This window comes from Panthera tigris, chromosome E1 (genome assembly GCF_018350195.1).
Source record: "Panthera tigris isolate Pti1 chromosome E1, P.tigris_Pti1_mat1.1, whole genome shotgun sequence".
NCBI classification, from domain to species: Eukaryota; Metazoa; Chordata; class Mammalia; order Carnivora; family Felidae; genus Panthera; species Panthera tigris.
This window is the reverse complement of record NC_056673.1, coordinates 56,474,916-56,490,789: the sequence shown is the minus strand read 5'-3', so window position 1 is coordinate 56,490,789 and position 15,874 is coordinate 56,474,916. Positions and strand designations below refer to the sequence as shown.

General features: G+C 60.2%; 1 protein-coding gene across 2 annotated transcripts in view; it reads right to left on the bottom strand.

The window, feature by feature from the left end:
* Positions 1-15,278, bottom strand: part of MGAT5B (alpha-1,6-mannosylglycoprotein 6-beta-N-acetylglucosaminyltransferase B) — a 70,166-nt gene extending 54,888 nt beyond the window's left edge. For both annotated transcript variants that reach the window (XM_042967172.1, XM_042967173.1), the window contains exons 1-3: positions 15,211-15,278; positions 11,315-11,427; positions 3,380-3,527 (exon numbers count right to left, since the gene is read on the bottom strand). In XM_042967172.1, coding sequence (XP_042823106.1) covers positions 3,380-3,527; positions 11,315-11,427; positions 15,211-15,278 — 329 coding nt within the window. The remainder of the gene's footprint in view (positions 1-3,379; positions 3,528-11,314; positions 11,428-15,210) is intronic.
* Between the last annotated feature and the right edge of the window lie 596 nt (positions 15,279-15,874).

Below are 15,874 nucleotides of genomic sequence, written 5' to 3'. Positions count from 1 at the left end.
TCTTTGCTGCTGCAGAGAAGCCTTATGGGAAATTCAGAGATCATTACTGTTTGGCTTTAGGGTACATAATATGATGCCATTTGCAGCAAAGCTGCAAATAACCCCTAATTAGGTTTTCCTAGGCTAAAAAAGCAAATTTGCTTTCCCAGAGGACATGCCAACCACGGGGCGGGGGGGGGGGGGAGGCAACAGTCCAGAAGCTTCCGGCAGGGCAGGGCAGGAGGAGGACAGAGGAGGTAGTGAAGGCCACAGATCATTTTGAGGCGGGGGAATCCAAGCACAGGGGAACAGAGTCTGCTGGAAGCACAGCAGCAGCCAGGTCAGCCCCGGGGGGGGGTCAAGGTGGGCGGGGGGCCGGAGTGTCTGTGCACACGGGAGGTGTGAGCCAGCAACCCCCCCACACACACACACACAGACACACTGCGTGCCCTGGACACGCCCATTTCTCTCCCTGAAACAAGAAACAACAATGTCCCTGAAATTTACGGCTCTGCCTATGGGGTTTGATGGGCTCTGCTGGTCTTGATGGATTGTTGCTACTTCCCCGGGACGGGAGGGAGCTAGGAGGTGGCGCGGACTCCCCCTCCTCCCCGAGGCAGGGCAGGGGAGGGAGGGAGGGAGAGGCCAGGACGGGAAGAAACCAGAGAGGCGTGGAGCCGCTGACGATAGCTCTCCCCACCCCCACCACCCCCCACAGCGTCCAAAAAGGCAGGCCAGCTGCCCCTCTGCTCTGTCGCCCACAGCTGGGTGCTCAGTGGAGAGGCGACAGCGTCCTCTGCCCTCGCCCTGGTGACCTGTGGACAGCCCGACAGACAGCCCGGAGGGGCGGCCGCAGAGCTGGGGGCAGGCAGGAGAGGAGCAAGGAGGAGACAGCGGGGGGTGAGGGGTTGGATTAGAGGGACGATGGACGGACGATGGACGCCATGTACATGCAGAAGAAAATGATCTCATGCCCCAGAGGGAAGGAGCGCCATGGGAGCCCAACACCTTTGCCTCCCTCCCCCCATTTCTGCCACCAGCTCCCCTGCTTCCCTTTTCCACACAGCAGTTAGAGCTATCCTTAAAAAAAACCCAACAAAGCCAGCTCCTATCACCCCCTCTGTGTGAGCCCTCTAGCAAACTCCCACGCCTCTTAGAATCGTGTCCTCAATACTCACCACGGCTGACAAAGCCCTGCGCCACCTGCCCTGTCAGCCTGTCCTATCCCTCACCACCCTCCGCCATGTTGCCTTTCCCATTGGTTCTTTTCCTCCAACACACTAAAGCTTATCCTACCCCAGGGCCTTTGCACTTGTTCCTCTCGCTTCTTCAAATCCTCTACTCCCAGCTCCTCGCGCGGCTGGCTCCTTCCCGTTGTTCAGAATCAAGCTGAAATATCACCAACTCAGAAAGGCCCTCCCAGACTGCCCTGTGTGAACAGTAGCTTCCTGGACACCCACCCCAAACCCTTCAGAGCACGTATCGGTATCTGACATTATCTCGTTTACCTCTTTTTCTCAGTTACTGCCTGTCTCCTCCACAGGAGTGAGGACAAGCTCATCACTGCGTCGCCAGCACCAGTAGCCTGGTGCTTAGTGGGTCCAAAATATATTTCCTGAGAGGATCTGTCTAGTTTGTTCTGTCAGGCGCTCATCCCGGGATGGTGAGAGAGCGTCTAACCAGGCACCCCGCACCCAGCCAGGCAGCCGACTCAGGAGCCAGGCACTGTGGCCGGTTCCTCACACAACCAGGTTCCAGGACTGCCCATGTCCCAACCCCGCCCCCCCAAAAAAAATCAAGGCAAAGATCTAGTGAAGGATATTCTCCCCCTGAGCTGTAAATTAATTGATGCGAAGTCTTGCAAAGGAATAAAAACTAACCCCCACGCAGCCACACGTTCAGTAAGCGGCCACCAAGGGCACAGGGGTTAGAAACGTGAGCTCCGGAGTTAGCTGGCCTCGGTCCAGAGCCGGGCCCGGCCCCTCAGCTGCTGGGCAACTTCGGGTGAGTTCCGGAACTTCTCTGCACCTCAGTTCCCTCCTCGACGCGGCAGAGATTAAAGCACCCACGAAGCGGGGGTAGAACTGATGACCGTTGGGGTTGGACCCGACCGGCTGTCAGGACGCTCAGTCAGCGGGGCCCGTGTGAGGTGTGTCCCGTGACCGGCAGCCCGGCCCGCACAGGCTATGTCAGCGGACCCCACGCGGCTCCAGAGGAGGGGTCCGTGCCACACGCCCCCTCCCCCGGCCGGCCGGGGCCCCACAATGACCAGGACCGGCCGCCGACACTTGAACTTTGACTCTGCGAAACTCCAAACAGCAGGTGCCCGGAGCCTCGGCCTTTACCTCCCACGTGCTGGCTGAGGTACGTCTTTCCTACACGTTGTCTAGAAGCGTGGATTTCCGCTGGGTTTTTCAGCCGTAGAACATTCTTAGCAAATCACACGGGCCAAGGCATAGCTTTTCCTAAATCGTGTTGAGTGCCGGGTTCAAACTTACTTTTTAGCAGTTAGAACACATTGCACAAATCCACGTCACAAGGGACCCCAGTGTTGGAAAGAGATCAGGCGAAGCCCGTCTCCCTGGGATGGGGGGGGGGGGGGGCTGCAAGCCCCTCCCTCCACAGCCCAGTCCGAGGGCCCTGACTCCGCGCTTCCTCATTCTCTGGGGTTCCGGTCGCTTAAACACCCAAGACACCATCTGGTGTGGGGGGCCCGCTGCTGAGGCCCATGGGACTGTGGCCCAGACTCTTGGAGATGTTTGGATATTCTGGACTCGGGAGGGAAACATTTAGAACGAATAAACCAAGAAATCCTTTTTGGCAAAAAATGACCCGGGCCCATCGGTGGAGGACGGGTAACCACCGGGGCCATCCCACCCCCGCACGACCGTCAGCGGGGACAGAGCTCAAAAGTGCCGTGTCGAGTGAAAAAAAGCAGGTGCAGGAAATGCACCTGTGGGATGCCCGTGAACCCCACACACCGCGCGTTCCCAGCGTGTGCTTATACAACACGCATGTGCCGGGAGCCAGTGATGCCTAACTCGGGAAGGCACCTGTCTCCACCGGGAAGGAGGTAAAGCGCCCCCCGGCCTTCATCTCTGGTCCTTATTAAGAAGGGACAAGAGGGAGTCAGGCCACCAACATGGCAAGACGTTAACAGCCGCTGAATCTGGTGGTGGAAACGCGCTCTGGGGTGTTATTCTTGTGCGGCTTCCGTATTTCTTAAGTTTTCTCCATTAGCAGAAAGGGGGCTGACCGATAGCGCCCCCCCACCCCCAGCTCTGGGAGAGCATTTGGAGGCTGCACAGCAGTCGTCCCCTGCTGTCCCTCCCCTCCCCCCCCACCCCCGCCCTGCCCCTCCCCCACTCAAAGTGCCACTCTCCCTGCGGGGACCCCTTACCTGTCCGCAGCAAAGTGCCCGTCGCCAGAAGCCCGGTGCAGCTCACTGCCGTTCTCCAGTCTGGCCAGCGCGTCCATTCGCTTCGCCATCAGCTCCAACAAATCGCTCATCTTGCGCAGGACGCCGCGGGACTCCGGCCCGCCCAACACTGCAGACAGCCCACGGGCACAGTCAGGCTCAGCCGCAGCCCGGGGGCCCCCCGAACCTGGCTGCTCAGACTCCAGTCCCGCTCCCACTCTCCCAGGCCAAGGAGGGGTCAGGAGAGTGAGCCCACCCCACCCCTCACCCCTGCAGGACAGGAGATCCCCCCCCCAGCTTTGTTGTGTTGGGGTACAGAGCCCGGGGCCAACCTGCTCTCTACCAATTGGGTGACACTGAGATCATCTTAACCTCTCTGGACCTCCGTTTTGTCACCTGCAAAATGGAGCTTTAGACATAATCTCAGGTCTGTGCGGAGACGGGAAAGGGCCGGTTGGGGGAGCAGGAACCCCAGGGTCCCCCAGCACTAAGGTCCAGACAGGATTTCTGGATCAGGGCTTCCAAAAATGTGGTCAATCACCCACTCCGCACCTGACTCTCCTGGCCAGGTTGTTAAAATCCGGATTCTCAGGCCCTAGTCACCGTCTGCCAATTCACATCTGTAGGGTGTGGGGCCCAGGGGTCTGCAGGCTGCTGGCCACCCACATGGTGTGCATACACAGGAGAGGTTGTGAACCACGTTCAAGGAGCTCGGGGCGCTGTTGCTCTCCTGCCAGCCTCTGGGCCCGGCCAGACCCCTTCCCCACCCCACTCCCCCGGACCCCAGCATAGAAAACCATCGTGAACTCGTCCTGACTCTCAGTTGGCCGTTGGATTCCCAAAGATCAACTCCTGGACTGAGGGGCAAGAGAGACCTCGTGAAGAGTAAAATTAGCTAGAAGCAAGGGGCTTCAACCGAGATGCCATTCACTAACCAGCCCAGATTCTCCACGATTTCCTAATTATTCCCGATCATCGTGTCACACGTGCCAGGGTGGGAGAGAGGTCCCTGCCTCCCTTTTCAACCAAATCACGTGGAGGTGTTAACAGCCCCTCCAAACGGTCCACAGGTACTTGGTTCCAGGCGCCACAACCCCAGCTTGGCTCCGTGAGATTCCCCGGGGCCAGGCTCTGAACCTCTCACAGCAAATGAGCCCTGTTATGGAGACCTGAATGCTTCCCGGGGTTTCCAGGGGTGGGGATGGGAGGGTCTTAGGTCGGGTTCTCCGGAAGCAAAGCCCAAGACCAGAGTTTAAGGGCAAGGCTTTTATTTGAGAGGTGAAGGAAACCCTGGTCAGAGAGCGAGGAGATGACACAGGGAAGGGGAGGCAGCCCAGAGAGGGCGAGACACCAAACTGGGGAAACCAGCAGGTGCAGAGCCTGCCCCCAGAGTTGTCCTCTGGGGTGGGGGGGGCCGTGAGGGAGCCAGGGTATGCGCTCAACATCTCCTGCAGTCACTGTTGAGGGCTGTTCCCAGGGACAGCCCGGCTCTGCTACTCTCCACCTGCCGTGGGTGGCACAGGCAGCTCCGGCGACGGTAGGAAGCCCCCGGCAAAGAACCACAGTCACCGGACGCTGCCAGTCTGCCCATGTGCATGGGCATCGTGAGGGCCGGGGGGCGGGGGACCAGCGGCACTGGGGCTCAGTGAGCTCAGAGGGGCTCTCGCCCACCCCTGCCACCAATCTCCGATGTGGCCGTGTGGCCAAGGGTGAGTCATGGCAACACTATTGGCCTCTGTGTCCCCAACCCAAGGAACAATAATCCGATGTCACAGTGCCAAGAGGGGGCAGCAGAGAGCATGGCAGGCCTCTAGGAAGTGGGGGGCAGAGGTGGGGAGAAGAGGGGAGACAGGAGGGGGCTGTTCTCCTCTGTTCCAGGCATAGGACTGAGCTGGGGGGGGGGGGCGGCAAGGAAGGCTTCGTGTCACCAAGGCTGCTTGTGACGTTTCTGCTTGGATTGTCCCCCGTGTCCCCTGGCTCTGGGGCCTGGCCTGGCCCAGTGGCTGCTACCACTTTCTCTCACTAAGTCACCTCCTGGCTGGGGTCCCCTGGAAGCTGAGCCCACCTGAGGTCAGAAGGGAGGCCACCAGGAGCCGGGGAGGGCTCATTCACGTGCTATGGAAGGAAGTGCCAGCTGGCCACCAAGTCCCCAGCAAGGCAGAGCTGCAGTTTCCTTAAAGAAGCCAGGGTCCCGGGCTCCAAAGCACGCGCACGCACACACACACACACACACACACACACACACAGTTACCCAAGAGCAACAGTGGCGGGACGGTGTTGGAGAAAATGCACATCTAGAGGAAGGAAGTAAAGACGCACTGTCTCCACCCCGTCTCCATTCCCGCACCAGCAGCTGAAATAGCTAGAAGTCTTCCCACACTCCCCCCCCCTTGGAAAGACTGGGTAGATTTTTAACAAACCAGTTGGGATTAGGAGATTTCACCATCGCGTGAGGTGAAGCCAGTTTCTCCCACCGCTCCGCCCCACCCCACTCACTCAGTACTCAACCAGTCAATCAATCCAAGAAGATATAAATAGCTTCCTCTCTCTTTCAACTCCGCAGAATCGGGGCCAACGGTTAGTCTTTCAAATCGCTCTCATCCCTGAGACCCCCACCCAAGTCCATCATCCAAATGTAACACCTGGCTTTCACGTGATGCCCGGAGCACAGAGTAAAACAAGAGGGGGGGTTCCCATCATCTCAGCTAGAAAAATAGGGGAACAGCAGATGATCTGATCTGGCCGCTGCTTAGTACCACTCTTGGAGTTGTGCAGTGCGCCACCTGCACGGCCTCCCGGGGCAGCCCTGATGAGCCGATGCTCACAGCTCAGGCTCCGGTGGCCTCTTCCCCAAAGGTGTGGGATGAAAAAAGGAGAATGAGACCACGGCTGGGGACACCCTCAGTCAGAGCCCGTTAACCAAGCCCCTCTCCCCCAGCCATGACCTGGCCAGAGCACTCAGGCCCAACTGGACGGACCACAGAGTCTGGGCAACAGCTCATCTCCTGCAGACGCGGCACCCCGGCGATGCTGAGCCCATATCACTGCTTCTGGAGCAGTGCTGTGCTCCCTGGAAGGCCTCGGGCCTGGCACCCGGGCCCTGTCACACTGCCGCCCCTCTCTCTGAGCCCATCCCAGGCTTCCTCCACTCTTCCTCACCGCCTGAGCCCCTCCCTGGGACCGCAGGGACACAGCCTCCCCACAGACACACCCTTAGCCCCACTGGGCAGGCTGCAAAACAGCTGCTGGGGCCAATAACTGAGAGATGCGGCGACCCCAAAGCCAAGCAGAGTCCGGGCAAGCCGGAGTGGGAGTCGCGAAGCCTGGACTCCACCCGCTCGGCCGCCAGCCGCAGGGGTGCGGGACCGACAGGTGCGCCACTTTCCCTCTCTGGGCCTCAGTTTCTCCTCCTATAAAATGAGGGCGTTGGACTTACCGGACCCTGAGGTTCTATGGGCTGGGACTGCCGTTGTGGCTCATCCCCTAATTGTGTCTGGAGATGAGGGTGATAGGAGAAGAAAGAACCGTTCCTCTCAAAGTTGGCCGAATCCCCTTAGGGCGAGAGCTCGGGGCCAGAGCAGAGGCTAGATGCCCAGGGCAGAGGGACAAAGAGCTAAATGACCCTGCATATTCAAGTAGGGAGACTGGAGATTCCTGGCTCAGCCTGGGAGAGGAGGAGGGAGAACGAGGCAGGGGGCAGGGGGGGGGGGGGCAGGGCAGCGCCCGTGCAGGGGTGGGGGAAGCGCCAGCTGCAGGGATGCAGGAGGAAACTGCCATCTGCTTGCTCTGCTGAGCAGTGGTCACAGCCCCCATGCCGTTACCCCCACCTCTGTGCAGGGGCTTCTGGGAAAGCATGCCCTTCCCTCTAGGTCAATGCCGGGGACACCGAGGACGTAGGAGGGGAGAAGCAGGAGATCAGAGCAAGCGGTGGCCAGGGAAACGTAAGCCCCCCAGAGAGTCCTCAGAGATATGTGGGGTTCGGGATGGCCCTTCATAGGAAGGATTAAGCCAGTTCTTAAAAAATGTCAACAGATGGGGCGCCTGGGTGGCTCAGTCGGTTGAGCGTCTCGCTTCGGCTCAGGTCGTGATCTCGCAGTCTGTGAGTTCGAGCCCCGCGTCGGGCTCTGTGCTGACAGCTCGGAGCCTGGAGCCTGCTTCAGATTCTGTGTCCCCCTCTCTCTCTGCCCCTCCCCCACTCATGCTCTGTCTCTCTCTGTCTCAGAAATAAATAAACATTAAAAAAATTTTTTTTTAAATGTCAACAGAAAGGGTAACCCCAGAAGACCCGAGGGCTGAGGGACGTGGCTAAGGACACAGACGGCCCCTTTCCGATGGGTCTGTAAGGCTACCTCCATCGGACCAGACCAAGACTGCAAGACCGTCCCCAGCCCCTGGGGGACTCAGGGTGGCCCCTCTTGTCTCCAAATGGCACAGACTAGAAGCTCCAGAGACCTGGGCAGCCAGCTCCCCACCACTTGCGGAGGAGCTCCGGGGCACGGAGCTAGTCCCCTGACCGCCACCACCCACCCAGGGACTGTCAGCAGAGCAGCCCCTGCCACGGCTTGCCCTGAGTCACCTCACCGCTCTTGGTGTCGGCTAAATTGAAATGTATTTAATGTGAGGCCCCAGCGTTGTCTCCATATTTCCACATAAATAAGGAAAGCTGGGAAGCCAGGAGATACAGACAGAGGTGCTCGATTTCCCACCAGGCCCCCTCCGCTCCCTCCTCCACACTCTTTGTGTCTGTCTCCCATCCTCCCTTGTCCCCACCCCCCAGCCTTGTCCTTTCTTGTCCCCACCCCTACGCTTTCTAGCTGGTTCCTGGAAATGGGAGGAACCCCCCCCCCTGTCGTGTCAGGTAGAAGAGACCTCCCTGGCCCCCCATCTATTACCAGCCTCTGAGAGAAACAGCCCCCTAGCACCGTGGTCGGAGGCCAGAGACAGCCACAGAACAAGGAAATATTTCTCTGATGTTCCCCAGGTTCAAACCCTGGCTGGGGGTGCGGGGAGCAGGAAGGGAATCTGCAGCAACACTGGGAGGGAGGCCTCGGACACAACTTCCTATCGGGGCCCCTTGAGCAAGTTCCTCCCGAGGACAAGACAGGGGAGGTGGAGCCAGGAGGCAGGGAAGAGGGACTGGGGTTTGGTGAGGCGCATGCCCAAAAGCCTCCCCCCCCAAGGCCCAAGCCCCTTGCAGCAAGAGGGAATTAGGTTACACTTCTCCCAGTCATGCTCCCCGCCAGCTTCCTTCCCCCAGGATCTTAAGACGAGTGCGTAGCATATAGAAGGAGATTTTTATCCCCCAAATAGCAAACTTTATCACAAAATATAAACTGGCCCAGAGGGGTATCTGGAGCCTCCCCAGGGAGACCACCGTCGACCGAGGCTACCGTCAGCCCCCCCACCTTGTGGAGAACACCCTTTTTCCATCCACCTCTCCCCAGCCTCGTCCTGGGGTGACCCGCTGCCCTCACAGGCTTGACAAGCCGGGAGAGGACAGACTGTTTCCCCAGTTGGGCTCAGATGGTTCTGTTGACCGATGCAAGGATTTTTTTTTTTTTTTTTTTGGATAAGCATAATATGATGCATCCACACAATGGAATTTGCACGACAGCCGTGAAGACAAATGCCGACAGCCACACACCAGGAGACGGGCGACTCTCACAAACAGAGTCTTGAGAGGAAGAGGCACACACAGAATCCGCCCCCCACCCCCACCCCCATGCAATTCCACCCTCCGACAGTCCGAAGAAGAGGACCAACTCGTCTGCGCTAGGAGAAGTCAGGGTCCTGACACCGCTGGGGCAGTCATCCGCGGGAGGGGGCAGGAGGGCACTTCCGGGGGCTGATCACGTTCTGTTCCTTGATCTAGGCTGCTGGGTGCATGGATGCGTTCGGTCTGGGGGCACTACAGTCCAGTAGAAAGTTGAATGCGCACACACACAACACATGCAGACACACACATGCCTCTAACCTAACTGCGTGACCTTGGGCGAGTCCTCTCCCCTCTAGGGCTCCGCCCACCCCCAAGACACAGATCTGGCTGGCCCTGGACTCCCAGCATCTCTGCAGGCAAAACTGCAGAATGCAGGCACAGCACCGCAGGGCTCCCGCAAGCCCCTTGTGCTCTGGGCCACTGGACCCATGCCTTGCCAGGGAGATGAGCAGGGGGACCAGAGCTCAGGCGTACGCCCCTCCTCCCTCCCCCCCGGCCCCCAACTGCCACCTTCCTGGATCCCTGACCTTTCTGGAGACCCAACTTCCTCAAGCCCCTTATCGCAGCCACCCAGACGGACACGCCCCCTCTCCAGGAGTGGCAGCCAGGGAGCTTGACCAGCGATCTGTGCAACCTACCTCCTCACACTCATCCATCCCCCTCCCCACCAGTGACCTCATAGCGCCCCCCCCAGCTTCCCCTCAAGTGCGCCCTGCCTTCCGTCTTCCAGCCCCTATTCACACGTATATCTCCTGTGTAGAAATCCCAGCATCTCCTCGGCCCTCTTCCCTAGACAACCTTTTCTGCACTGTCTCAGACTGAGCACGTCCAGTCAACACGGATGCGAGCATGCGCCTTGTGCCAGACGCTGCGAGAGCCCCTTCATACGTGTTATCTTAATGCTCCTGGTGGCCATCCTGGGGGGCGCAGGCATGATCCCCGTTTATCAGAGGAGACAAGAGGAGCTCGGGGAGACCGAAGCAAGTCTCTGCAAGCCAGAGCTGGGACACGTTAATGTACATCCAGGTTTGAGTGACTAATAAATGTGAAATTCCTGCCAGGAGTTTTTGCAAATATAAAGACGTACATGTGAAACCAAAGGAAGAAATCTAATGATGAGACACCAGATGGCCTAACCAGGACCCCTGAGAGCATCCACCCTGGACGACAGCCCATTCTACTTAGGGTATATTTGCCAGTGGGAACAGGGGAGCCACATCGCTGAGCCCCGGGGCGGGGAGGGGGGAGGCGGGGCGAGAAAGTGGACTTCAAACAGACATCTCTGCAGAGTCGCCTACCCAGCCAGCCCGATGAATAGTTCCAGAAGCCTCATGTGTCTCAGCTGCCCCACTAACCCGCGTGTCTCCTGCCCACTGTCACCAAAAGAGCCTCTAAGAAACACTGAGCAAGACTCTGCACTGTTCACCACTCTTCCTGGAGTAGGAAGAGAGGGGAGGAGGGCCATCCTTGGGGGTTCTTCCTGGTCATGACCCCGTCATGCCCCCAACGCCGTGAGCTCATTCAGTCCAGCCCCCGAAGACGGTCATGACTTCCCTTCTCTGTAGGTGTGCTAAGTGCCATGGCCAATCGTATGCAGCTGGGGGATAACGAGCCAGGGTACAAACCAGGTCCATCTGGTCCCCAAAGCCCATGCTCTGAACCTCTGTTCCACTCCCTCACATGTATTATGTGGGCAAGGAGCCACAAAGTTCTGGACTGTGTCCCAAGGGTTCAGAGATAAGACACATGAGCCATGACTGGGTCTTCCCTCTGACTCCGGCCCCCACCTCCCACCCCCTCAGCCGTGGCCACAGCCTGGGTCAAAAGCACAGAGTATGTGTGTCTCAAAGGGACAAGCGTCATATTCGGAAACACTCTCCCCCAACACACACACTGAGGAAACAACTCAAGCAGCCCCTTCGGATGCCTGGGAGACCCCGACTCAAAGGCCCTTCCCTGGCCCGAGAGTCTGCACCAGAAGGAGCCTGATGATCACAGCTCTGGGGCACCAGAGCAGCGTGCAAGGTCACGCGGCCCAAGCCACGGTCCCTTTCCAAGCACACATCCATAGTCGAGGTGGCCAGGATCCCTGGGACGGAGACCCAGAAAGTCCCTTGAGTTCGCTAGGTTCAAAGGCCTCCTTCTCCCAAACCCACAAACACCTGCACCCATTTCCAAGTCACCTTTCCCCACCGAGATACCTTCTGTGCGGATGGTGAAGGGGGAGTCCCCCGGGCGCCGGGCAGAGAGCTGGCCTCCCAAAGACGTCATCAGGAAGCACAGTGAGAAGAAGCCGATACCCAGGACAAAGAGCCTGCAGGGAGCGACAGGGCGGGTCAGAGACAGGTCGGCGGAGTGCACCCCTACCCAGCAAGGGCTCTGTACAAATGAATGGGTGAGGATGTGAGGATGAAACGGGGCTGAGCTCCTGGCCAGGTCTCTTGTCACAGCAGAATAAAGAGAAGTGGACTACAAGGGGCTGGCCACGAGCCTCACGCAAAACCCTGGGGGACAGTGATACAGGCATAGATCCGGCAAGTTCTAGACTCCAGACAGAGCCTGGCTCACTAAGCAGGCTCAATGTGTGATCCCCAGGCCAGCAACAGCATCACCTTGGAATTGGTAGAAATGCAAAGTCTTGGGCTCCAATGCTAGGCTTACTGAATCACTCTGGGGGTGGTGCAAGCAACACGTTTTAACAAGCTCTCCAGGCAATCCTGCTACGCGCTGAAGTCTGAGAAGCACGGGCATAGATGGAAACAGCAGGACCCGATGCCAGCCAGAGGGCAAGTAATTGGTCCAGACAAAACCCACCTGGATCCCATCAATCACCTGGGCTCAGCTCAGCACTGTGCACACAGGTCTTGCCAAGGCAATCAGTCATGAGCTGGCTTGAACACCTCCTTATCATGTTCGAGGCGGGTGGCGTGTGCCTCCATTCTTACCAGAGGGTACGATCTACAAGGCCAGGGCCATGTGGCCACCTTCCAGGCCCAGATTACTCCCAACCCACATCTTCACCGGGCAGGCGCATAGCAGTCGTCAGCTTCCGGACTGACCGATCAGGGAGGCGGATGCCTGAGCACGGGGTGTCATCTGGGAAGCGCGTTATTGCACGGATCAGGAGAGCTGGTCAAAACAGGACCCTTGTTCGTCCCTTCAACACATAGTTGATTAGTTCCCAGGTGCCAGGCACTGGGGTAGCCCCAGGGGGACAGCAGGGAGCCCCACGTTCCTGCCGTTTCCGTACTAGGTGCTGGGCCTCAAACAGGAGAACTGAGCTAACCAGCACAGTCCCAGGGAGGTCAGAGGTAGCAGCTTCTCGGGGACCTCGAATGTATCAGAGGACTTGCAGAACTGGCAGAGCTAAAAACGGAGACCCCCGCCGCTCTGGTCAGGGCGAGGAACCCCATCCTATATGGGGCCAGGCTCACCACAGGGAGCCCCACAAGTCGTGCTAGAGACCTCCAGCCCTCTCACCTCCACCCGCCACCCTCAACTCCACATTTGCGTGCGTCCCCATGCAAGACTTGCTTCATGCATTTTAATCTTCATTATTTGAAGCTGGCAGAGCAGTATTTAATTAAAACTTGGCCCATTAAAGAAAACACACAATTGCAGAAGAAAATAAAAGCACAACAAAATTCCCACCCCATATTTAAATGAAGCTGTTAGAGATTAAATTGGAGAGGGGGCACAACCCCAAAGCAGAGAAAGCCCTGGGGGCTTCCCCCTGGAGGTGACAGGAGGACAGGCGACCCAGCACAAGACACTGCTCCCTCACCTCTGAGGGACCCTCACTGCATTCCACCAAGCTTGAGGATGGGTCCCCGGGATCCCAAGATGAAGCCAGGCTGGTCTCAGGACAGCAGCCAGAGAAACAGTGTAGGAGGCGGGTGGTTGTACACCCAGGAAGATTCTGAAAGAATCAGCTATCGTCTCCCGGCCTGAGGCCAAGGACGGATTCCTCAAGTCTATTGTCTCCCGCTCCCTCAACCCCCCTCCCCAGCTACAGGGTTGTATTTAGAGCCAGGGCCCAAACAAACCTGCTATGAGAAAGGGATCTAAACTTTTAGCCTAGAATCTGACGCCCCAAACACACCTCATCTGAATCTCTCTCTGCCAGACCCCAATCCTAGGGCCATTGATGGTGGATTCAAGTAAAAATGGTTTCGTCCGTCTGTGTATCCATTCAAACGATATTCCAGGAGTAACTACAGAATGGGGCTCTGGGGAAACTAAAGGGAGCAGGGCTCCCAGCCTGGCCTTAAAAATTAACGGGTAAAAAAAAAAAAAAAAAAAATTAACAGGTAGAGGTGATGTGGTTAGAGGCCAGCCCCCCTCCATCTGAAGGGGACACGAAGATTCCACTGCTGGCTGTGACTCTCTGGGTAGCCTAGGAAGACCCTAGGTGAATAAACAGAACTTGAAGGGAGGGGAGTCTATGCAGTACCACCTCTGAATCCTGGCTTCAGATAAAAGCCTGAAAGAGCCAGGACCCCAGAGGGAAGGAGCTCTGGGGAGTGGGCGCTGTCCATGGTGCTGGCTCCAGCAGCCGCCTCCAATGGCACCAGAAAACGTCCAGCCAAAGCTCGGGTCGGTTGGCGGGCCTTCCCATGACCTGGAGGGCGGGACGACCTGGAGGGGGTGGCAGAGACCGGGAGAGGACCCTCTCAACGGCCAGTGTCAGCCAGGCCTTCGAGGATTTCGCTGGAGGAGTAAGGTCCTTTCCAGGGACGCCCACTTCCCGCCCTGCTTCCCACGCGAACCTTGCGTCAAGCCATCCCCCTGCCTCCTGCCCAAGGCCCTACACTTGGGACCGCCAACTCTACGATCCTCCCCTCCCGCATCCTCCAGACATCGGCGGTCCATCATGAGCCGTGCTGTCGGGAAGGCAGGCTGCCTAGCTCCACACTACAGGCCCAGCCCGTCCAGAGGCCGGAGGTGCTGGGGAGGCCGGAGACACCTGAGCCAAGGTCTCCCCGTCTGGGGGCTGGAGGGAGACCAGCTGGAAGGGGCGGGGACTCCGGCCAAAGGCCCGGAGGGGAGGGGCTCAAAACCCGACCCTCCCACAGCCCTCCTGCGCCTCTTCCTGCCCAGCTCCTGCCCCAGCGGAAAGGAGCCGCGTCCACACCGAACCTGTGGCCGCATCCGGAGTGCGACCACCGCCCCGCCCCGCCCTCGCCGCTCCCTCGGCGCCCTCTGCCACCCAGCCCCCCTGGGCAAGGTGGCTCTCCGACCCCGCTGGGCGCCCATCGCTTAGCGTCTCCTCCCCACCCCCAGCAGCAGGCGGGCTCCGCGGGCTCTAGGGAGAGGAGCCCGGGGTCTGGGAGGGGGGAGGGGCCTGGAGGGGTTCGACAGAGCCCAGCCAGCCCCGCGTGGCCCCAGCTAGACTTGGCCTCCCGAGGTTGGGGTGAAAGGATCCGTCTTCGCCTCTATCCTGCCTCCACGTTCCCAGAGGTCCCGGCTCCCGCTGCCCCGGCGCTCCACAGCGCCGCCCCTGCCACCCACTCTCCACGGACGCTAAGGAGGGTCGAATTCCCAGCAGAAAGGGGGGTGGGAGGGTGTCCTTGCTCCATCTCGGGGAAGCTCCCGTTAGAGACAGGCCCGCACGCCGCCGCGAGAACGGGAGCGCGAGCAGAAGACGAGGGCAAAGCGGTGGGACAGGTGGACGACTCGACCCAGGGCTCGACTCGCACGCGGGGCGGGGAAGCCTCCCAGCACCGCGCAAGAACTTCGCCGCCGGGGTGGGGCCGTCTGAGAAGTGGGAAGGACCCTGAGGGGCGGGGAAGGGGCACCCCGGCAGAGGCGACTTCCCGGGCCCAGGGCCACAACCCGGGTGCGCTCTGCCCCCGTTCCCACCCTCGCACCCCGAGTCCTCGCCACCTCGGGACACGACTCAGAATTACACGCCCCTCCCCACCCGAACCCGAACCTCGGCCCCATCCCTTCTACAGCCCCGCCGGCCATCACAAACACGAACCGCCGCCCTCTGCCACTGGGACGGGCACCCTCGCGGGGAACGACCTCGCCCACCCCTACCCCGCGCCCCCTCGGACAAAAAGACCTCCCCGCGCCAGCCGGGAGAGAACTTTACCGAAAGGGTCTCAGGGTGACCAGGCATCTTCTGACCATTATCTTCCCATCCGGGTTGACTGTGATCATTGTTCAAACTTGTCTGGGCGAGGAGCCGCGGGCAAGGCCGGACGCACCGTCCCGGGCCCTGCTCCCGCCGCGTCCGGGCCGCGAACCCGCGGCGGGCCGAAGCCGGGTCTGAGCGAGGCCGGGAGGGAGGGGGGGGAGCGGGGGCTCGGCGGCTTCGCTGCTCGGGGTCGGCGCGGCCTGGGCGGGCGGGGAAGGGGAGCGGCGCGGCTGCCGGAGGGCGGCGAGGGCGCCCAGCCGGGCCGTCTCTGCGTCTCCGCCCTCCCCGCTTCACATTTTTAGGGCCGGGAGGCGGCGCGCTCCCCGACCGCCGGCCGCGCGTCTGCCTGCTGGGGCTCGCTCGCTGGGCGGGACGGCGCCGCGGCGCGCAGACGGGCTCCCCGCCGCGGGCGCCCTCATCCCCGGACCCGCGCCCTCGGTGCCGGCTAGAGGCGGCCCCGGGCCCGCGTCCCGGCCCCCCGCGCCTCCGGGCCGCGCCGCTCCCCGGCCCCGCGCCGCGCCGCGCCCATGGCTCTCGGCGAGGGCGCCCCGCGCCCGCCCTGCCGCCCGCTCGCTCGGCTGCCCGCGCCCGGGTGTCCGGCGTCCGGCCCCGCGCCGCG